The sequence below is a fragment of the Molossus molossus genome, unplaced genomic scaffold, assembly GCF_014108415.1.
Source record: "Molossus molossus isolate mMolMol1 unplaced genomic scaffold, mMolMol1.p scaffold_m16_p_11, whole genome shotgun sequence".
Classification (NCBI taxonomy): Eukaryota; Metazoa; Chordata; class Mammalia; order Chiroptera; family Molossidae; genus Molossus; species Molossus molossus.
Window position 1 is genome coordinate 107,046,184 of NW_023425346.1, and position 21,760 is coordinate 107,067,943.

A 21,760-nucleotide genomic window follows, 5' to 3' on the forward strand; every position below is an offset into this window, starting at 1 on the left:
GGTGTGCATGGCCCCGGAGCTCACACCTGCAAACCACATCATCACACACTGCCTCCAGGGGAACCCACCGCCGCAGGGTGACTCGTGGCCTGCGTGGTTTGGGTGACGGCAGGGTGTGTCTGGAGCACACAGCCTGCACCTGAGCCTGGACGGGCTGGCACACAGGCCTTGCCGCCGCCGCCGGGCCCTTACACGCACAGCTGGGGGTGGCCTGCAGCCCCTCCCCCTCCGGGGCTTAGCCTCCTCTGACATCAGGGCCCCAACTCTGCCCCTCACTTGGGGTCTCTGCCTGTGCTGAGCTCCTGCAGGCTTCCGCGACTTTGGAGCTTCGCACGAGGCCCGCCCCTGACCTGCTCTGGGCCAGGGCATGCCGGGCGGTCACAGCCGAGCCCGCGTTTCCAGGTCCTCACTGGTCCTGGGCTCCCCCAGGGGGAAGAGGGGCAGGGTGGACTCCCCAGCCCAGAGCCGCCTGGGACTGTGCATGAAGGGGGCCTGGCTCTGCCCAGTCACTCACCCAGGTGCACTGGGGCAGGCCAGCCAGACTCGCTGCTCACAGCCACCGGGAGAGAGGGCACTGGGGGGGGCACACATCCTAGCTGCTCGGCACAGGACCTGGAGGGCAGAGGGCCTACGTCCACAAGGGAGGGGGGCTCTTCCAGCGGAGGCCAGAAAGTCTAGGGGCCTGAACACACAGGGTGACATGGGTCACCTTCAAGACTCTGGCCTTTGTCCTGTTTCGGTCGGGTTCCTCAGACACAGACATGGGAAATTCAAGTCCAAGTACCACCTAGTGGCAGGTTCCCTGAGCCCCGATCCAGTCAGTGCCCCCCCAACACACGCCAGTCAGCTTTGCAGGGACCAGAGCTCACAGAAATGCAAGCGCGCAGGACACTCTCTAGAGTGTCTGCTTCTTTCTCAACACTTTGCTGTCGTGGGAACACGGTGAGCCCCGTGGCTGGGCGCCATTGATTGTACGGACATATCGCAGTCTGTGTGTCCGTCCACTGCCGATGGACCTCTGGGTGATGTCCAGCTGGGGCCATTATGGTATGGTAGCAGAGAACCTTCTTAGACAGGCTGTGTGTGGACACTTCATTTCTCTGGGGTAAATACCTAGAGTGGAACTGGGGGTCCCATGAGAAGTACAGCTTTCACTTTGCGAGGCCCCACTAGCGTCCTCCAAGGGGTGGCAGCGTTTCACGCCCCGCGGGAGTGGAGGAGATTGCCGATCACCCCACGGCCTCGCCTGCGCTGGGCCATGTCCTTGACCCCGTGGGCGTGAAGTTGCGTCTGACCGTGTTTTACTGCACACGTCCCTGCAGCCGAGGGTGCCGCGCGTCCGTTCGCCATTCGTGGGCCGAGCACCCTTCCCCTTTCCAAGTGTCGGCGTGGGCGTTCTGTCCACACTCTGCGATGTTCCCCATTTTATCGTCGATGTGCGATGGTTGTTGGGCAGGTTCTGGGCCCCGCCGGACGCGTGGTCGTGAGCATGTTCTCCTGTCCGTGGCTCGCCTACCCCGTCCTCTTGATCGTGTCTTTCGGAGAGCGGACGTTTTGCATGTTGACGAAGCCCCAGCTGTCTGTGTGAGTTCCCTGTCTGTGCTGCTCCTGCCGTACCCCAGAGACACCTGTCTGCTTTGCCGTCCTAAAGTGTCTCCCCGTGTTTCCTTCTAGAACACCGGCGTGTGTGGATGTAAGGGGCACGGCAGGTTACGTTTGAGCACGGAGCGGAAACGGTGGCTTTCACCCACCCGGACGCACGCCCCGCCCCAGCCAGCTGTCCGCCGGCCACGCGCACAGGTCCGCGGGTGTTGTAGCTGTCCCCATGGCAACACCACCCTGCAGACAGAGTAGGTCTGAAATCAGGTGGTGAGACTGCTCCCGTCTTTTTCTTTTTCAAAAATGTGTTTTTATTGATTTTAGAGAGAGAGGAAGGGAGAGATAGAGAAACATCGATCGCTGCCCCCTGCACGCCCCCCACTGAGGACGAAACTCGGGCAAGTGCCCTGACCGGGAATAGAACCGGGACCTCTAGTCCATGGGACGACGCTCCGTCCCCTAAGACACCGGCCCCGCCCATTCTGGCCTTTCGGAATGGTGTCCCCGTCCTGAAACTGCATTTCTACGTGAATTCTGGGATCATCTTGTCCAGGGGGTGTGGGACGTGGATGGGAACGGCACCATGGGGACCATCGGGCAGTGCACACCTCGGATCTGAACATTCTAAGGCCTGAACACCAGCGCAGGTCGTCTGAGGCTATGTGTACGCTGCCCGCGGTTCGTGGGGTGGAGGTCTGGTTTAGCTTTTGTGAGATGTGTTTCTGTGCGTGGGATCTTTCTATGCGGTTCTTATGGTATTTTTAAATTTTCACTCCCTACTTTTCATAGATAGAAGTACCGTTCGTTTTTCTCTAGTAACCTGGTATCTCTCGACCCTGTTAAATACACAAAGTCTAGCAGTTTCTTGGTAGACGCCTTAGGATTTCTATGTAAATAGTCAAGTTGTCCGTGAAGAACGGTCTTGCTTCTCCTCTTCCAACATGCATGTCTTTGGCTTGCTTTCTCCTGCCTCCTGGCGAGGAGCCTACACCACGCAGCCGTGGTGGGCAGCTCAGGTGGCACAGAGGGCTGGGGTCTCGTGGCCGGGCCTGTTCTCCGCCAGGGCCCATGTCACGCCTGGCGTGCACTCAGGATGTGAACTACTGTTCTCCCCGGCAGAACCTCGGCTTCCACACGAGGGTTCTCCAGAGACGCCACATGGTGCTTCTCCCGTGGGGCCCCAGCCACGGGCCTGCTGGACAGCCTGCCTGTGCTTTGGCCCACTCAGAACTAACCGCCTCTGACCACCCACGGGCGACAGCATCTCCGAAATCCACGGAGGCCGCCCGGCCCTGTCCTGGCTCCTGCGGTGGGCGGGGCGAGGTGCAAGAATGTCTGCCACGCCGTAGAAGGTGCACTAATTTATTCAGGGTCAGATGCAGAGTATTTGATCTCACAGGTGGCATTCGACTCAGACAGGGGCCCTCAAGTTCCGGGTGCTGTGCAGACGCCCAGTTTTCCGTCTTGACGGCACCTCACGGATGGACACCTGTCACATGAAGCACAGCCCCTCGCCCCTGAGACCAGGCGGCTGCTCCCAGGAGGCCGACCCAGACTCAGAGCCCCTCCCCCACCCCCTCTGCCAGTGTCCGGGCTTCTGGGGGCCGCGCAGCGGCAGCTCGGCCCGGCGCCTGCTCAGCTGTGCTCGCCGCTCAGGGTCTTGGTCTTCCGAAAGATGCTCTGCATGGCGGAGATCCGGGCCTTGTCCTGGACGTGGAAGACCTGGAACTGCAGGTGCAGGGGTCAGAGGCACGGGGAGCCCGGCACGGGGCCCCAGTCGCAGCGAGTGACGCCTTCGCTCCCCGACCACCTGCGGTCCCGCCTCTGGGTCTCCACCTGGACAGTCCTCCCTGCAGGTGGACCCGCCCAGGCCCCCTCCCCCAGGCCTTCCTCACACGCAGGCGCCCTGGATGGGCCTGACACAGGGGCCGGCCAGGTGCTTGTTGAGAGCTGACTGTGGGCCCCCCTCCGACACAGTCACTCCCTGCCCCCAGGTGTGCCCCTGAAGGGGACATGTTGGCTCTTTGGGGTGCGGATGGGGGTGGCCCTGAGGGAGGAGCAGGAGGGGGTTCTCCGGGGGTGGGGAAGGCAGGGCCAGCAGAGCTGGTGGAAACTTGGGGCTCCAGAGGGGCACCCAAAATGTCCAAGGGACGTGGCATGGGCCGGCTGGGTCCAGGAAACAGAAGGAACCCACCAATGAGGCCCGCAGAGGGATGGAGCCCAGAGGGGCTGCTGCGTCTCTGTGGGTAGATCTGGGGGAACAGGAAGTTCCCAGTGGCCCTGGGGGCAGTCACGGCCTGTCTGACCCCCAATGTCATCTCCTTCCCTGACAGACGCTGTCCAGAGGCCCGACCTGACCCAGCCTGGGCCAAGCTCCTGACCCTGGGGGGGGGAGCGGAGGGCGGACCGGGGCTCACCCCAGCCCACCTGACCCTGGGCCCGACTGAGGCCCTCAGCTGGCTGTGCCCACCTTGTCCAGCAGGACGTCGAAGTAGGCGGTGGCCCAGTAGGCGGGGTCGCTGGCGGGCAGCTGCAGGAGGGCCTTGACGCCGTGGCCGATGCGGGGCGGGGGGCTGCGGCCCAGGTGGGTGGCGTGGAGGCGCAGGGCCGCCTCGGGCTGGCTGGCGAAGCGCTCCACGCGCTGGTAGAGGGCGTCGAGGTCCAGCCGGGCGTCCTGCAGCAGGTTGAGCTCGGGGCGCAGGAAGTGTGGCAGCTTCCGGGTGGCCAGGCAGCACAGCAGCACCACCAGCAGCCGGTACACGGCGCCCTGCAGCTCCACCCAGTCCTCGGGCGCCGGGAACAGCGCAGAGGCCCAGAGCAGCACGGTCTGCGGGACAGCGGCCAGGCCGCGCCTGGGAGGTGTGGACGGCCCCGCCCCACGCCCCCGCCTGCTACGCCCACTGGGGTGCTGTCCGCGGCACCCCCAGGCCAGCACCAGCATCCTCCTCGGGGGATTCGAGGTCCTACCCTCTGGGCCTGTCCTCGCACCCTACTCCCACTGAACTCCTCGAGCTCTGCATCCTCACCCAAAGAGCCCGACCCTGGGGTCCCCGCCTTGGTCTGCAGGCCCAGCAGACCTGTGCCCAGAATACGTCTGGAAGCCATGATGGGACTTACCTGGCGACCCCAGGGCCCTCTCCCACCCCTGGCCCTGAGCCCCAGCCAGGGGCCCCTCTCCGGTCCCACAGCTGCTGTGCACACCTGTCCCCCTCTGCTGACCCCTCACCCCTGGTTCACTGCAGGGACCACTGGTGTCAGACCCAAGGGACCCCCCCCCAGAAGCTGATATCCCGTCAGGGGTGGGATGGAGTCCTGAGAGGGACAGTGGGTGGCTTGAGGCCACTTGGGGACCCCTGGTAGAGCTTCCTCTGCACCAGGTTGGGCCACATCTCAGCCCTGACCGGTGTCATGGAGCAGCCTCCGGGGCCTGGCACTGCCCTCCGGGGCCTGGCGGCGCCCAGCCCTGGGAGGACAGGTCCCAGCCCTGGGAGGGAGGACAGCTCCCAGTGAGCCACAGAGAAGGTGCCAGGGCTGGGCTGGTTCACTCAGAGGCGGAACCCTGGCCCGTGGCATTCGCAGACGTCAGGTTGGAGGGCAGGGGCGTCCCAGGGCTGACCTGGTTGGTGGGAACGCCGGCTGTGTGCAACCCAACCCAAAGGGCCAGGAGGACCCCCCAGGTCACTGGCCCTGGGATGGCAAAGGCGGCTCTGAGGTGCCACCGCGCTCAGCCGCCAGATGTCACTCGAAAGCCTGGGCCTCGCCCCCCGGGAACCCCAACAAGGCCTCGAATCCCCTGCAGTGGAGCTCACTCCAGGCCGCCCACCGGTCAGAACCGCACGAGGGTCCAACCTGGGGCCCCGGCTCTAGGCAAAGAGCCTGCAGAGTGCAGCAGGGTCCCCGAGCCCCACACGCACCTTCAAGTGGCGGAAGGTCAGGCCGGGGCGCTGGCCGCTGTCGCGCCAGGTCTCGTAGTTGACGCGGTCCAGGATGGAGAGGCTGTCCAGGCGATGGCCCGGCAGGGAGCCCAGCTCACTGAGCAGCCTGGTGAGCAGGTAGTCCGTGGAGACCCTGGAGCGCAGACAGACCACGACCCAGGGTCAGTGTCGGCGTCATGGGCAGCCGGCAGGCACCGCTTATCCCCAGGAGAGGAGCTCCCGCACCCCAGGGCACAGCCCAGGCCATGGCGTCCAGCCAGGCTTCCTGCGTGTCCAGCGTGGAATGTCTGGCTTGACGTAGACATCCAGGCCCCAGCGCACGGAGGGACATGGGAGCCTTCGGGCCCGGGTGGGGTGGCTGAGGCTCCGGGTTCCTGGCAGGGGGACGGCTCCATCTGGAAGGCAGCCTCCACTGGGCAGCCACAGACCACAAAGGGGCGCAGAATCTGGCCTCGGCAGTGCCCAAAAGGCAGGGCACACCAGAGGGCTCAGTGCCTGCTTGCTGAGTGACCAAGAGGTGGGGCCTGGGCACAGCGCCCTCATGGTCCCCACTCTCTGTGCGGTCTCAACATCGGACGGTCATCTGCCCCAGGTCTGTGGTGGGCAGGGCACAGGAGAGGCCTTTTACTTGCAGAACACGACTGCTGGCCCAGCCCTCCCCGTCTTGGTGGCCGGCGGTCATCACCAGCCTGGACGCAGCCCCTGCTCTGTGCGCAGATGGGCCAGGTGGGCGGGCGGGGCCCCAGGTGCTCCGCGGAGCCTTTGTGAGCAGCAGAAACCACAGAGGGTGAAGCCACTTCGCAAACACCATCCGCCTTGAAGGGTGGACTCAAGCATAAGATCCGCCCTGTGCAAACTTCGCCCCAGATGACAGGGCTGGCAGGTGAGCCCCGCGGCGCGTTCAGACCCCGACGGGGCTCCCTGTGCACAGTCTGCAGGGGAGCTCAGCCTCCGCCCTGTGGCCCCCGCTCCCTCCACAGAACCTCCTCAGGCTGCCTCCCCGAGGCCACTGGGCTTCTGGGCCAGGCAGGGAGGGACACTCCTGGTTGTGGGGCACTAACCTGGGAGAGCAGATTAGTGTCCTTCACCTTCCAGAGGGAGCCTGGAGCAAAGCCCCGCCCTGGAGCTGATTCTCCTCATTAGCCCTGACCCCGCCCTGACCCCACTGTGACCCTGGACAAGCCCCCTTCTTCTGGGCAGGGTCGCGAAGGCCCCCTGCACAGCCACTCCCGGCCCCCAGAGGGCGCCAGGACTTCCGAGACCTGCACCCTCTGGGCCCTCTGCGCGGTACGGGCCCACGGGGCAGAGGTGGGGAGCAGTGGGGTGCGACCCCCTTTCTGCCAGCTCCGCAGGACCCTACCGACCCAAGAGGTGCCTCCTACCTCCAGAGCTGGGCGCTGGCGGGCACCAGGGCCACCTCCTGGCTGGTGACCCTCTTCAAGCAGCCTTCGGGGAAGCCGGGCGCACGCTGGGCCCCCTCCAGGGCAGGCGCCTGGCGCTTCCACCGCACCACGGGCACCACGTTGAAGCGGATGGTTCTCCAGCCACTGGACACCAGCAGGGACAGGTGGAGCTCCTCCGCGCTCAGGCTGTCGGCCTTCAGGGAGCCTGCAATGACCACCCTGCTGGCCCTGGTCGGCGCCTGCCTGCCCAGGACGCTCCTCACCCTCCCCACAGCCCTCTGGGCGCTACCCGCCCTCCGTCCCCACCCAGCACCCCCGGCCTGGGGCTGGCCCAGCACCTGCCTTCACAGCCGTGTGTGCAGAACAGTGTCCCCCAAGACTCTCATGTGGGAGCCCTAACCCCCCAGCTCAAACTGTGACCGTGTTCGGAGATGGGATCTTTAAGAAGGAGAAGAGGTGCATGAGACCACGGTGGGGGCCAGTCTGGTCCTCGTGGGGGAGACAGGGCTCCCGCCCGGAGAAGAGGCCCCGGGAGGATGGGGGACGAGGCTGCAGGAGAAACCAGCCCTGCCCACACCTCGGCCTCGGCCTCGGATTCCGGCCTGAGGACTGAGGACTGTTTCTGTTGTCTGGGCTCGGTCTGTGGTATCTGTTCCGGCAGCTGACTCATGAGCTCACAGCACCCGCCCCCCCCCCCGCCCCATGCCGGCACCCACACCCGGGTTTCCTTGCAAACCTCCCCAGGCTGCCCTGAGTCCCCTCTGTCAGAGGAGGGGCGGCAGCGGATGCCCAGGCTGGGCCAGGAGAGGCCACGACCCGAGAGGAGCATTTCTGCCCCCGGGCAGGGCCCTTCATCCCAGGAGCTGCCCCCCTGGTTGGGTCCAAGGGCCCCACCTACCCAACCCTGTGGGTCCTGCACAGCAAAAGGCCGGGCCCCCCAGTGCCCCAGTGCTCTGAGACCCTGCCCCTCTCAGGGAGGAAGGTGAGGAAGGGTTTCCAACTCGTCTCTCCAAGTGGCTTGTCCACAGGTCTGCGCCCCAATGCCCAGGCACCCCCCAGGGCCTCCCAGTCTGCAGGAAGCGATCGGAGGGCTGTTTCAGTGCCCCAGCACCCTCCTGGGCCCAGGCCCTGTCCCTGTGCAGACAAGTCACGGCAGCCCCTCCGCAGACGAGTTGTCACCGCTGGACGTGGTCAGGAGATCAGGCCTGGCCTGCCAGGTAGCCGGTGGGGACTCTAGGGGCTGGAGGCCGCCTGGGGCAGCCTCTGAGAGCCCGAGCCCGAGTCCAGGAGGGGCTGAGGGTGGACTTCTGGTCACCTGCTCGCCCCTCCCTCCCCTCCTGCTCCTTGGAAGCTTCCTGAGGACCCTGCCCCCGCAGGCTGGGGACAGGTCAGCTCCGGGGAATGAGCACTGTCTCTGGGGCCGGAGGAGCATATTGGGGCCCAGCACCCTGGAGGCCCTCCCTGAAGGCTGACACCTGCCCGCCCTAAATTTCACTTGACACCTGGGGGGGGCAACAGAACATTCTAGCAGAAATGCTTCCCCCTCCCCTCCCCACTCAGACCCCCACGGGGCCCAGCCCAGAGCCTACTCCCCTGACCCGGAGCCCCAGAGCACCCCGGAAGGGCGGTTCCACGGGGTCATGGGGCTGGGGAGGTGGGAGACGTGTGCGCTCCGGCCCCTTCCCTCAGCTGTCCTTCCCCCCGTCCTACGGCGTCTGCCTGGACCTTCCCCAGCCCTGGGGTCCTGCAGGGAGGACCGGAGCCCACATGTGTCCCCCAATCTCCTACGGGGCAGCTCTTGGGCCAGCTCCTGGGGCCCAGCCCGGGACAGGTCCTTCCCTGCCACCTGGGCCACTCCATTTCCTGAGTGGGCCTCCGTGTCCCCATCAATTAAAGGGAGAGGGGTTCAGTGACACCCCCCCCCAGCATCTGAGGCACCTGTCATGCAGAACCACCGGTAGCTTCATCGCCTTATCTACCACTGGCCACACATTTTGTCCATGAAATGGTGGCTTGGAAGGCAGCCAGCGTACCTGCTGCCCATCCCCCACTCCCCACCAGTCTGGCCGGGTCTCACCGGTCCCAGGAAGGGGGCGTGGGGGAGCCTGACCTTGTCACCTCGGGCGGCACACTTCCTGTTAAGGGAAGTGTCAGGAAGTTATGCTCGGAATTTCTCTCCGGGCTGGTGGCCAGCCCCGGGGTGTGGCCGCTTCTCGGCCAGAACTCGGCAGAACGGGGACCTGGGGAAGGTGAAGGGGACTGGCAGCCTACAGTGCACCTGAAGGACCCAGGGCCGGGCAGAGCCTGGAGCTCAACCAGTCGGTGGGCCAGTCTCCAGGCGGGCAGAGGACCGAAGGTGACCAGGCCAGTGGGACTCAGGAGACAGAAGGCCCTGCCCACGCCGCCTGTGGTAACTGGAAGGTTCAGAGATGATCAGAGCAGATGTCTGCAGGCCCAGCGTTAGCACCTAATGACAGGCCCGGGCACCCTCCAGGACAGTGTTTATCAGCAGCCCTGACACGGGGCACCTGCCCAGGTTGCCAGGCAGGTCTGGGGAGGGGCTGGAGTGGGAAGCCTTCCCTCCTGTGCTACAAGTCTGTCCAGAAGCTCTGCCTCCTTCTGAATCCTCATGTCAGCGCGGAGCCGGCGCCCGGCTTCCCCAGACCCGCAGGAAGGTCGGTCCTGAGGGTCCTGGTCACTGAGGTCCCAGTGGGCCCGAGCCTGGACTATGGCCAGACCTGGGCTCCACGCCGGGCATCCTGAGGCAGGTCGCTGTCCCTCGGGGTCTGACCGTTGCCACCCACTGACCTCACAGCAGATGTGAGCGCCAGACTAATAGCAGGTGGCGGTCACCCCAACGTGGACTTGCCCCTCCCACGGGAAGCAGGACATTTTGTGTCAGTCCCGAGTCACCGGCCAGAACTGGAGCCTTTCCCTGACCAGGAGGACGGGCGGCTCTGGGCTCTGCGCAGCCCACACCTGTCCTTCCTGCCCCTCGCGGTCCTGGAGGGAGGGGAGCCTGCTCCCCTGGCCGGCCACCCTGGAGCGAGCCACCACCTGGACCACATGGACGAGGCACCAGGGAAGAGACAGAGGCGGACCCCTGGCTCACCTGAAGGTACCTGACACAGAGTCCACTCAGGGCCCAAGGTACCAGTCAGCAACTGGGCCATAAGTTGAACCAGACCTGTGCACACGTGTGCGTGTATACACACCCCACACTCACACATGTACATGTATTCATAGTCCCGCAGTCACACACACACACACACACACACACACACACCCAGAGTCCTCCGGGGCAGTGCGACCAGAGGCCAGAGTGGGGCAGCTGCCAGACTGTCGGGTCCAGGTGGGACTGACCAGAACTGCGACAGGGACCCCTGTGACCCAGGTTAGCTGGAAAACAGCACCTGGTCCCACTTACCAAATGACATCCATTAAAATGTTACCACCAAAAGTACCGTATAAAACTTAAATAACATGGAACATGTCTTCTTGGAACTCAGAGTGCTGTCCCCAGCTCTGTTCCCCGACACACATGCTGCGCTCTCACACGGGTGCACACACACACACCGCCACCACACGCGTGCACTCACACAGGTGCACACACACACACACCGCCACCACACGCGTGCACTCACACAGGTGAGCTCACACACCCTGCCATCATACGCGTGCACTCACACGGGTACACACACACACACATCATCACACACGTGCACTCACACGGGTACACACACGCCCCACCATCACACGCGTGCACTCACACGGGTACACACACACCGTCATCACACGCGTGCACTCACACAGGTGCACACGTGCCCCACCATCACACGCGTGCACTCACACGGGTACACACACACACACATCATCACACACGTGCACTCACATGGGTACACACACGCCCCACCATCACACGCGTGCACTCACACGGGTACACACACACACCGCCATCACACGCGTGCACAGAGTGGTCGCCCGCTACCTGGTGCGATGAGGCCGTGGTGCTTGCAGTGCACAATGGCAGCCACCAGAAGGTCCTTGAGGACGTGCAGGACCTTGCTGGGCACGAGGTGGCCGAGGCAGTTGGTGCTGACGTCCGAGGAGGTGGTGAAGACGTCGTCGGTCATCCACTGCTCCAGGCCAGCCCCTTCTCTGGGGACACCCAGGCGGCAGGACACTGGGCCATCGCCCGTCTCGGAGGCCCCCAGCTCCTCACTCAGGAGGGCTTGGGCGTCCACTCTCAGGGGCACCTCCACGTCCACGGGGCCGTCTGAGGAGCGCAGGGCGAACTGCAAGGCCTCCAGGTCCCGGGAGTAGTCCACCAGGAAGCGGGGGTCCCTGGCGTGCACGCGCTCCAGCACAGTGAACAGCACGTTCTCCGCACGCTGGTAGTCCTGCGCCCGGGACGCTGCCCGCGAGCGGATGGCCTGCAGGTAGTGGTGCCACAGGGGCACTTGCAGGGCCATGGCTGGGGCCAGGGCAGAGGACGCGGCCGGCCCTCGAGGGCCTGGCTGTGGGGAGGCTCGCGGAGGCACCGGCTCAGGTGGGGCAGGTCCGCAGGTGGGGCTCCCCCAGAGCAGAATTCCAGAGTGACGGCGGCAGCAGGGTGAATAGCTGAACTTGGCCCAGCCTTTGAAGTGAAGGGTGAGTCATCCACCAACCACGAGAGTCACAGGAGCAGGCAGAGGGGTCCTGGTCACCAGGGGGAGGGGCCTCCCTGGGCTCCTCCCTCTCTCCCAGCCTCTGCCCCTTGGCCCTAGGCACCTTCCGGCTGAGCCTCCCACCCTCCGCAGCCCTGGGGCCTGGCCTCCTGCGGCTGGGCTGTCCTGGGACTGGGGGGCCTGTTTCTGGTGTCCCCCTCCCACCCTGATCCCAGTAGCAGCAGCGCAGGGTCTCTGTGACATCAGCCCCTCCGCCAGGTTGGCGTTTGGACACCTGGCGGCCCCTTTGCTCAGACGTGAGAGGTGGGGCAGCACAGAGGCCGCCCAGACCCTGCGCGGGGGTGCCCGGCGTCCCAGCAGTCTCTCTGAGGCAGCCTGGAAGCCCCAGGGCTGGGGGCTGCTTTTCCACAGCAGCCTGAACACCCCCAGGCCCCTATACCCCTGCCTTAAAGTGGGAACCTCCAACTTGGTGCCTGCCAAAGTCCAGGCGTGAAATCTGCCCCTTCCCCATGCAGGGCCTGTGTCCACTGCCCCTGCCCACCCCCAGCCTTGGGCCCACAGGAGCCCCTCCCCCTTCCCACCCACCCTCAGCGGGAGAGGAGCACCCACCTGCCAGGAGCTGAAGCAGTCTGGCTGTAGAGGAAGTCTCCTAGGCCCCACCTCTCTCCAGCCCCACCCGAGGGCCCTGCAGCACCTGTGCTGGGCCCCTGCCGCAGAGCCGCCTCCCACTCAGGGCTCAGCGCTCAGGGCTGCGCAGGTCCCAACCAGCAGGTGCCCCCCCTTTCCCCGTGACCCTTGGCCCCTCCAGGCTGGTCCTGGGCATCAGGTGCTCCCCCTGGATCTCTGCAAACAGCGACCATGGAGACGCCCAGACGGGACGCCGAGACGCCTCCGCAGCCCCGGCAGGGAGCCCTGCCTGAGTCAGAGCTGTGAGCGGATCCAAGGTGCTCACTTCCTGGTGCTTGGAAGCCCTTCTGAGGAGCTGCAGCCCAGCGAGTGGTTGTCTGCTTCCATGCCCCCTAGGACGGGGAGCTCCCCACCTGACGGGGGCCCACGACACAGTCAAGCAGGAGGTGGAGCTTCCTCCTCAGACCTGGCGTCCCGTCCTCTGGGGTGCCCAGGGCACATCTGCCTGTCCCCCAGGACGGCTGCTCAGCTCCAAGGGCCAGGTGCCCTCGGCCCCTCACACACCACCTCCATCCTGCTCTGTCCCCTGCACACGCATCTCCATCCCAGCTCCAGGGGCGCTGGAGCCGGCCCAGGGGCGAGCTCACAGCAGGAACTCGGATGGCGCATGGGGCAGAGGACGCCGAAGGCCAGGAAGATGACCAGATGGACACGAGCTGCACCTGGACCAGGCCGGGCAGAGCAGGGCGGGCGGGGCTGCTGGCACCAGAGACGCAGGTGCCTGCCCACCTGGCCAGCTTAAGCCACTGCTCCAGAGGCCTGCAGGCCACGCCCAGGCACCACCTTGCAGCCGCCACGGGCAGTGTGGAGTGGGAGGGGAGGAGGACCCGCGTGGGCAGTGCCTTGGGCTCTCTGGATACGTTCTTTCGGGGCTCGGGAAGCTGCCTGCCCGTGGTCCCCACGCCGACCTCGATCGCCTGTTTGTCCAGCTTCTCACACCTCTGCTCCGCGCCACGCAGGCGAGAGCGTGGATCCTGTATTTCAGGAATGCCCAGGTGTGCTGGCAAGGGGTGGGCGGGGCCTTGCACCCGAGCCCTCGCGTCTCCGCAGCGGGCGAGGAGTGACAGTCCCCAGGTGGCGAGGGGCTTACTGAGAAGGAAAGCCAGGCCCCTCAGGGAAGTCCCAGCCCCCCGACATGACATGGCAGGGACCCAGTTCTCAGGGCGCGCCCATAAACTGGCACCATCTCCTGCCACCTTTGACGCTCCTTCGAGCAGGAAACACGCAGGACGAGGTGTGGAAGGTGACGAGGAAGTGCACTTGTGAGGATAGATCTGTCCGATGGGGCTGTCCCGGCGTCTGCAGACGCGCAGGGCCACCCGAGGAGAAGCGGGCCTGTGGCTGACCAGCGCCGTCCTCCGGAAGGTCCCGCTCTCGGCCAGTGGCAGAAGCAAGTGGGGAGCACACGGCTGAGCCGTGAAGATTCTCAAGACGGGGAGGAGACCAGCGGCAGACAGGAGGGCTCCAAGGGCCTCAGCACCGGGCTGGGAGAAGGGTGGTGTGGGTAGGCGCCCGGGCAGCCAGCTCTGTCGTCAGGGGCCACCCAGTCAGCACGGGGCCGGGCTGCAGCCCCCCAGTGCTCCCTGAAGGTGGGACCATTCGCACAGTCTGGACCGAGGAACCCACCCAGGTGCTGCAGGTAGGGGTGGGGTTGTCCGTGTTCTGCTCGGAATTTTTTGGTATTTTTTTTATTGTGACAAATACACAGAAGAATGCGTATCATTGTATCCATTCTTAACTGTACAATTCGGTGACGTCAGGGCATTGGCATCTCATGGCCAGTGTCCCCACTCAGCTCTAGAGCTCTTCCGGGAACAAACCCTGTCCCCCTTGAGCACACTCCCCAGCCCCTGGCACCCACCGCCCTACCGGCTGTCTCTAGGCACCGACTCCTCCGGGGACCTCACCTAAGTGGGGACTTCCCTGAGGACCCTGTGGAGGGAAGCCTCCAGTCACAGAAAGGCAGGGACGGCAGGATCCCTCGTACATCCAGGTGGCAGCAGGTGGCCGGCTTCCTTCCTTCCTAAGACTGATCTTCCCTGTGTGGATGGACCAGTTTGTTTATCCTTCATCCGCCCGTGGACACCCGGCTTGCTGCTGTGTTTCGGCTGTTGAGTGAGGCTGCTGTGAACGAGGGTGCCAATGTCTCTGAGCCCTGCTAGCAATGTTTGGGGTCTGTACCCAGAAGCGGGGCTGCAGGATCACACGGTGACTCTGTTTAATTTCGGAGGAGCCTCCGCGGCTGCGCCAGGTCATTCCCACCAGCAGGTGCTCGGGGTCCAGTTCCCCACGTCCTCCCGACGTGTTTCCTGGGGTCTTGAGCAGACGTCCTGATGGGCGAGGGGTCCCACTGGGTCTGAGTTGCGTTTCCGTGATCAGTGCTGTTGAGCATCTTTTCACGGGCTTCTTGCCGTTCAAGCGTCTTCTTTGGAGAAATGTCTATTCAAGTCTTTTGTCCATTTTTAATATATATATTTTTAACCATTGCCTAAGGACGTTTTCCTTTACCTTCAGATAGAATGGGAGGGAGGAAGAGAGAGAGAGAGAGAGAGACAGAGACAGAGAGACAGAAACATCGACGTGAGAGAGACACATCGACTGGCTGCCTCCCGCACGACCCGATCAGAGCCGGGGATGAACCGCAACTGAGGTACGTGCCCTTGACCGGACTCAAACCTGAGAATCAGTGATCCGTGGGCCGACGCTCTACCCCTGAGCCAGACCTGCCAGGGCTTTTGTCCATTTTTTACATTGAGTTACTGGGGGTTCTGTTGTCGAGTTGTAGGCGTCCTCGATGTGTTCCGGACGTTAACTCCAATCTCCAATGGATGCCCGGCAACTTCCTGGGTCCTGGGGCTGCCTTCTCTCCGTGCCTTCCGACGCACTCGCTAAAACGTCTCCAGCGTATCTCTCTTCCCGTTTGTTGCCTGTGCTTCTGGTGTTGCGTCTACGCCATGTTGCCAAACCCAGGGCGGTGAAGTCCCCGATGTTTCCTTCTAGACGTTCACAGCTTTAGCCTTACGATTGGGTCCTGGCGGGTTTTACGACCCAGCGCCTTCCAGTCGCCTGGGCAGATGCCCCCCCCCCCCCCAGGCTCCTTTCCTCATTGCGATGCAGCGTTTGGGGTTTCGTTGCAGTCACCCCAGGAGAGCAAAGGACAGAGGGCAGGGTCCCGAGTCACCCCTCCCCAGGACTGTCCCCACCAGCCTGCCAGTAGCACCCTCCCCGGGCAACCCTTTGGACGGATGAAGGCAGGGTGGGTTCCGCCCCAGGGAACCTCCCGGGATTGACTGCAGCCTGATCCCCACCAAACAGGTGACAGCCCCTGGTGGTCCTCTGGGCAGTGGTCAGATGCCAAGAGAGGCCGGAGAGCTGGACAGGGGGGGGGGGTGTGAGACTTCTCTCCTGCAGCACATGTGCCCAGGGGTCCACTGGGGTGACCCCGAGAGGCTGGCCTGGTAGTGTCCCCCCGTGTGAACTTCCCAGTATCCCCCTGATCCAACGCCCCTTTACAGGGTCTCCACTGCTGTCCCCAAGCTGGGCCTCAGGCACGGGCAGATGGGCCACAGGACACAGACACACAGACGGTGACCCGTGGCCTGGGGTGCCCAGCCATCGGGCAGCAGGACAGTCAGCTTTGGCGCCAGTCGACCAGTCTGGGCGGTGCCCAAGCCAGCACCCCAGCCCCGGCCAGAACGGGGCTGCATTGGCGCAGCAGAGGAACACACAGCCTCCTGTCCCGCACCTGCAGGGACCACGCCCGCAGAGGAGGAACACACAGCCTCCTGTCCCGCACCTGCAGGGACCACGCCCGCAGAGGAGGAACACACAGCCTCCTGTCCCGCACCTGCAGGGACCACGCCCGCAGAGGCTGTGACCGGCTCAGCTGAGCCGTGGCCACAGGCCGTCACCTCTCCGCTCCTTCGGGAGAGGCATCTGCGGGGTGTGCAGGCCCCGGAGGCCCAGAGGGGCTGGGACATTCCTCTGCGGCCTCTCACCCTCCTTCCTCGATCGCCCTCCGTGTGACCTGTCTTGGGAGGACACGTCAGGACGCAGTGTCCCATCCACAGCAGGCCCGTCTGTCGGGGCGAGGACCAGGGAGGCTGGCCCGGGGCGGGAGTGGCCTCCTGGAACAGGGAAGGACGAAGCCTCCGTGCGAATATTGAGGTCCCCTCCTCCCAGGAGCGGACCTGAGTCAGGAATGGGGCGCTCTGGTACCCCTGGGGCCAGCAGGGGCAGGAAAAGGTGAGGCCAACCGAAGTCTGCCTCCCTCCCCCGTCCCGGCCCCACCCGGTTCCTCTGCCCACACACGGGTGGGCCTGGCCAGGACTTGGTTGTCCCGGGGGAGACGGAAATGCAGTGTGTAGGTGACACGGGGGGCAGCGAGTGAACCCCAGTGAGTTTCCCACTTGGCGGGAAGAGCGGTGATAGAGCCCAGCCCAGGGGCCCCTGCTGGATGCATGGCATGTGAGGTCCCCGAGCCCCAGGGGCACGGAGGGTCGGGGCACCGCCCAGTTCGGCACACCCACCCACCACAGAGGTGCCCCCTGCACGGCGAGGACCCCAGCACACCTACTCCTTCTAGAAAGTTCCTGGGGCTGTGCCCAGGCCCAGGGCTGACTCTGCCCTCGGAGCTCCCCGCCTAGTCCACCCCCCGCCCAGGACATGAGCACAGACGCCAAGCAGTGAGGCTGGGCCTCGTGCCCAGGGCCGGTGTGAGCCTGGGGCGGGGGGTCCCGGAGGACAGGGTGCAGGGCTGGAGGAGGCAGGCGTGGGGGGTTAGGGGCAGTGGTGTGCAGGGTGCTCTCAGACCTGCGGGGAGAACAGGCAGGGGCGGATGTTGGGGTCGGGGGGGGGGGCACGGCAGGACGGCCCCATCCACCACGAGGCACCAACTTCCATGGTGTCCAGTGACTGGAGTCTTATTTACACTCATCCGCTGACCTTCACAGATGGCCACACGACCTCTGCAGCCTCCTCACCCCTCACTGCCCGAGCACCTGCGTGTTGATGCCCAGCACTGAGCAGCCGGAGCTGCGGGCCCTGCCCCTCCCCCAGCCTCTCCAAGCTCCTCCGGCTCAGTTCTCCAGGCCCACAGGGGCCTCAGGGGCGCAACAGGCAGCCTTGGTGCCAGGAGGTGCCCACGCCATGACGTGGGGCCCTGGACTCTGAATCTGGACCTCTGCCTTGTGACTTCGGGACCTGGAAGTCATTGCTAGACCGGAGGAGCCAGGGTCGAAGGACGGCCTGGCCCTCGTGCCCCAGGGTCTGTCCAATAAACCACGCCAGCCTGATGCCCCGTGGTCCAGGGTCCGGCCCCAAGAGCCTGGCCTGTCTTTGCATGGGGCACCCTTGTCACTGTCTTCTCAGGAAGGGGAGGAGGCCCTGGGGCCCTGAGAACATCAGGACAGAGCACAGGTGCCCCTTCAGTGAACGGGGTTCTGAGGAAGCACCTCCCCCACCCCCGGCAGCTGGGGACAGATGTGATCACCCACCAAGTGTCCATCCTCGCTGGTGTCCTCAGAGGGACACACTGGTTCCCAGCACCCCAGGCGGCCTCATCTGCCACCTGCACCTGCACTGCTGAGCTCCAGGTTCTTTTAGAATCTTAGGGGAGCCAGTTTGATTCTCCACCCGGAGGAACCGCCGGTCTGCAGGCCACCTCCCCTGGTCCGGCTGCCAAGCACAGGCTCCACCCCCCGGGGGGCCTTCCCGCAGGTGTGGGGCCGGAGAGAGCACAGCCTCGGCCTGGGCGTGGCTGCTCAGGTGGACGGCTTCACCCCACGGCGTCTCCAGGTCTCTGGGGAAACGGCTTCCAGACAACAGCGTTCCTTAGTTCCCGTGGCAACAAGGCCTGCACTCCTGTTTCCAGGGAAATCCAGCCTTCAGCGTCGTGGTTGCCACAGCAACGCCTAAGCCTCAGTTGTCCATGAGGTCCCAACCCAGGGGGGCAGCTGGGAGCCCAGGACAGAGGAGCAGGTGCTGCAGCAGGTGTGGGCCCAGAGCTGAAGGAGGAGACACCCTGCCTGGAGCCGCTGTCTCTGGGGTCCTGTGCTCCAGCCGCAATGAGCTCTCCCTCCAGTGAGCCTGACAACGGGGACACGGCCGAGCGGCCCCAGCTGGGGCTGGACACTGTGATCCAGGTCAGTGGGTGGCTGCCCTCCAGCACCCTCCTCGGAGCAGGCTCCAAGGGCACCTTCTCAGCTCAAGGGACACTTTGCACATGCTCACGCAGCCAGCAGGACGTGCACACGCGCACACACGCGCACACACGCGCACACACACGTGCAGACCGACTGGGAAGGGGCTGGAAGCCTCGGCCCACGGCTGAGCCTCCTCTGGCGGAGCCTCAGGCTTGCAGCATGCAGGAGGGGTGCGGGGGCCGAGGACCCTCCCAGGCTGCCCTCTGGATCTGGTTCACGGCTTTCTTTTGGTGAAGTGTAGGCGCCGGCCGCCCTCCCCCAGAGCTGCCTGTCACCTCTGCCCACGGGGTTGGGGGGGACCATCCCCAGTCTGTCTTGAGGGCTCCACAGGTTCTAGGTCTGACGTTCTCGCCTCACCGGCATAACCCCATCCACGGGGACGGGATTCTCCTTGCGCCCTCTCCCCTCACCCCTGCCTCCCAGACCCAGCTGCTGCCCACCCTGTGACCTCACCCCGAGGTGCCCCCTCTGCCTTCACGGCCAGGCTGTCCCCAGCCTGACTGACCCGGGGGGTCCCAGCAAAGGCCCACACAGCAGCTGGCCCAGAGTTGTTCATTAACCCAGGTCTCGGAACCTCGAACTCTGCTCTGGGGGGGTGTGGTCCCACGTACATCGCACAGGTCCTGGGGAAGAGCCGTCACCCGCCGCCAGCGCCAGGGGTTAGACGGCATGGCGGCGTCACCACAGTGCACAGGCACAGGACCGATGTGACAAGCGTGTCTGAGTCAGGTGCTACGAGGCAAGTGAGGTGGCCTGGGCGGGGGACACCGTGCAGCTCCCATGGCGTCTCAGCTCTCTGGGGCCGACGGGGGCCGACCACCAGGGGGCCAGGGAGGGGTCTGCAGATTGTGGAAGACTTTCCGCCAGTGTCCCAGTGGCCCCGAGAGCCTGTGCGGCTTCCACCACCCCCTCTGGATTCAGGGGAAATAGAGGCTCAAGGGTGGAAGCAAGTTGCCAAGGTGACAGGCTGGTCTGTGGGGGAACACAGGGTGGCATCGATGCTGCCCGTGGGCATCAGTGCTTGGCCAACATGCTGCTCGTGGGAAACTCATCTGAAGACGCCCCGGCAGAGGTCCCCTCCACCCGCCTGGCCGACACCTCTTATTAGCTGCAGTGATGGAGATCTCGGTGATTGCACGGTGAGCAGGCTGGCGGGCGCCACGGGGGCCCCGACGGCCCGTCTAGACAGGGTGGCAGGCGGCAGACGGGGAAGTGAGGGCCTGGCACGGTGCAGCTTGAGAATGAGGGGCCTCGTGTGCAACGAGGTCTGAACAAGCGCCCACGGCGCACAACCTACTGCCCCCTCTGGCCGGAGCTGCTGTCTGTCCTCCGCCCCTCCCACTCTGGCCCCATGCCCACTAGAGCGTCCTCAGAAAGCCAGAGGCCCCGTATGTGGTCTTTGCGCACATAGCACCGCAGCTGTGAACCCCAGAGCATGGCGTGGCGTGGCTCTGGCGTGGCCGTGGCTTGCTGTGTTTGCTGTGACCTGGGTCTCCACACGCTTCATCCACTTTATCTGTAACAGCCACTGGTGTGGTCTCCGGTTTAGCCCGCCGTGCACAGCGCAACCTCAGACATCGGGGACGCATCTTTGGGTCCCGTGTGGGCACCTCTGTGGGGCGTCTACCCAGGAGGCCACGCTGCCCTAGGCCGCATATGTGGTTTCGGTGGATGCCACCGGATGGATTTCCAAAGAGGCTGTATCATCCGATCCACAGTGTGCCCGGCTGGCCACTGCCCAGCTCGGCCAACACGGCGTCCTGCCACTTTCTGGGCAGCCATCAGCGTGGGTGTTCTGGGGTTTTACACTGCGGTTCTGCCTGGTGACTAGTGAAGCTGAGCACACGCCCCTGTGTTTGTCGGCCCCTCGGGTATCTCCTTTGGTGAAGTGTCTGCTCTGAAATGTTGCCCGTTGTTCTCTTGTGGTCCTTCCTCTGTTTCTCCTGGTCTGAACGCGGCCGCACACACTGGAAAGAAGCACTGACCGAGACGAGCTACCGTCTGCCGTGGGTGGCCCTCTCCTCGTGTCTTGGCATCTTTTCCAAGAAAGCTCATCCTTTTAGTACAGCTTCTGAGCGCGGTGTAAGAAACACACTTTGCCCACTGGAGGTCACAAAGATGTTATTCTGTTTCCTTTTAAAGGCCTTGTTGTTTCACTTTCAGGCCGGAATCTGAAACCTAAGTGGGACTGATCTGTGTGCAGCCTTGAGGCAGAGAGAGCCCTGCATTTCCTTCCATGTGCACATCCGGGGAACTGAGCCCCACTGCTGAAAACCAGCACGTGCACGCCTGTGCATGCGTGCACACGTGTGCATGTGCGTGTGTGCTTGTGTGTGTGCAGACTGGAGACCCGTCCCACTGCTTTGCTTCTCCTGCTACCTGGACGCCTGACCTGTGCCTCTTCCAGCTGTTGAGCTGCTACTTATCCTTCCAAGTCCAACCCGCCTGCCACCGCCCCCAGGAAGCCAGTGTGGGTGCTGGGGACACAGGAACAAACACGATCAACAGGCTTGTTGCCCTCCCCAGTGTTCCCTGACATGAGTCATTTTGCAGTTGGCAATTCACACCTTAGGCTGGGTTTTAGCCGTCCGTGCAGTGACCTGCCCAAGCCCGCCGTGTGCCTGTATCAGTCATGCTGGAGGCGGGGGTAGGGCCCAGGGATGAACGAGAAGTTGTCTCTCTGTCCCCAGGGCCTGAGCCCGTGCTGGCCGGGCTCGTCCCCTTGTCGTTAGTTGAGAACCACACTGCCACCCACAGGAAGCACGACCTTGCCCAGGGCTCCAGGGCTCCAGGGCTCCGCGCGGGATCTGAACTGAGCAGGGCTGAGGTGCAGCACGCGCCCAGGTGCTGCCCCAGACAGAGCAGTTCTTTCTCTTGAGGGAACGGAGCCTGGCGGGCGGCCACCCCAGCCCAGGGCACTCTCTGCAGCAGCCAAGCTGCGGAAGGATGGCAAGCAGACGTCCGGTGGCTGGACTTGGCTGAAGGCCCTGTCCCCACATGTGTTTCCGCCAGCAGTGCCCACTCTGCCAGGAGCCAGAGCTGCTACCGGGGTTCAGGGAGGCTCTGAGCAGGCAGAGATGGAGAAGGAAGGCAGGCGGCGGGCTGGTGCGGGCCCCCGGCGCCCGTCCCTCTGTGTGGGCTCAGGAGGATGCCACACGGGAGGAACCTGAGGCCAGCGTGCCCCCAGGACCCTGATCTCCAGCCACTGGGAGTGTGCGAGCGCGGCCACCAGGGCGGAGTGCATCGGGGGGCCCTCGGGTGGGATC

At 64.5% G+C, this 21,760-nt stretch overlaps 2 protein-coding genes across 2 annotated transcripts in view; one reads left to right on the forward strand and one right to left on the reverse strand.

Moving 5' to 3' along the window:
• Positions 1–2,108: 2,108 nt before the first annotated feature.
• On the reverse strand, positions 2,109–14,547 carry MAB21L4 (mab-21 like 4). Its single transcript, XM_036253380.1, has 7 exons — positions 14,473–14,547; positions 12,214–12,223; positions 10,926–11,573; positions 6,917–7,142; positions 5,514–5,667; positions 4,070–4,426; positions 2,109–3,327 (listed from the first exon to the last, which is right to left on the reverse strand). Exons 1-7 carry the CDS (start codon positions 14,545–14,547, stop codon positions 3,235–3,237), a joined length of 1,563 nt encoding a protein of 520 aa, XP_036109273.1. The 3' UTR covers positions 2,109–3,234.
• Positions 14,548–18,356: 3,809 nt separating this feature from the next.
• The window catches only part of CROCC2 (ciliary rootlet coiled-coil, rootletin family member 2), a 56,642-nt gene continuing 53,238 nt past the window's right edge, over positions 18,357–21,760 (forward strand). The window contains exon 1 of the mRNA XM_036253381.1: positions 18,357–18,434. Coding sequence (XP_036109274.1) covers positions 18,357–18,434 — 78 coding nt within the window. The remainder of the gene's footprint in view (positions 18,435–21,760) is intronic.

Coding starts and splice junctions, on each gene's coding strand:
- MAB21L4 (XM_036253380.1), bottom strand. CDS start 14,547: ATGACCTGGCGCAGCCGCGGAGGCTCCTCCGAAATTAAACAGAGTCAC. Junction 4,427..5,513: donor TGACCTTCCGCCACTTGAAG/GTGCGTGTGGGG, acceptor GCTGTCCCGCAG/ACCGTGCTGCTCTGGGCCTC. Junction 3,328..4,069: donor TCGACGTCCTGCTGGACAAG/GTGGGCACAGCC, acceptor CTGCACCTGCAG/TTCCAGGTCTTCCACGTCCA.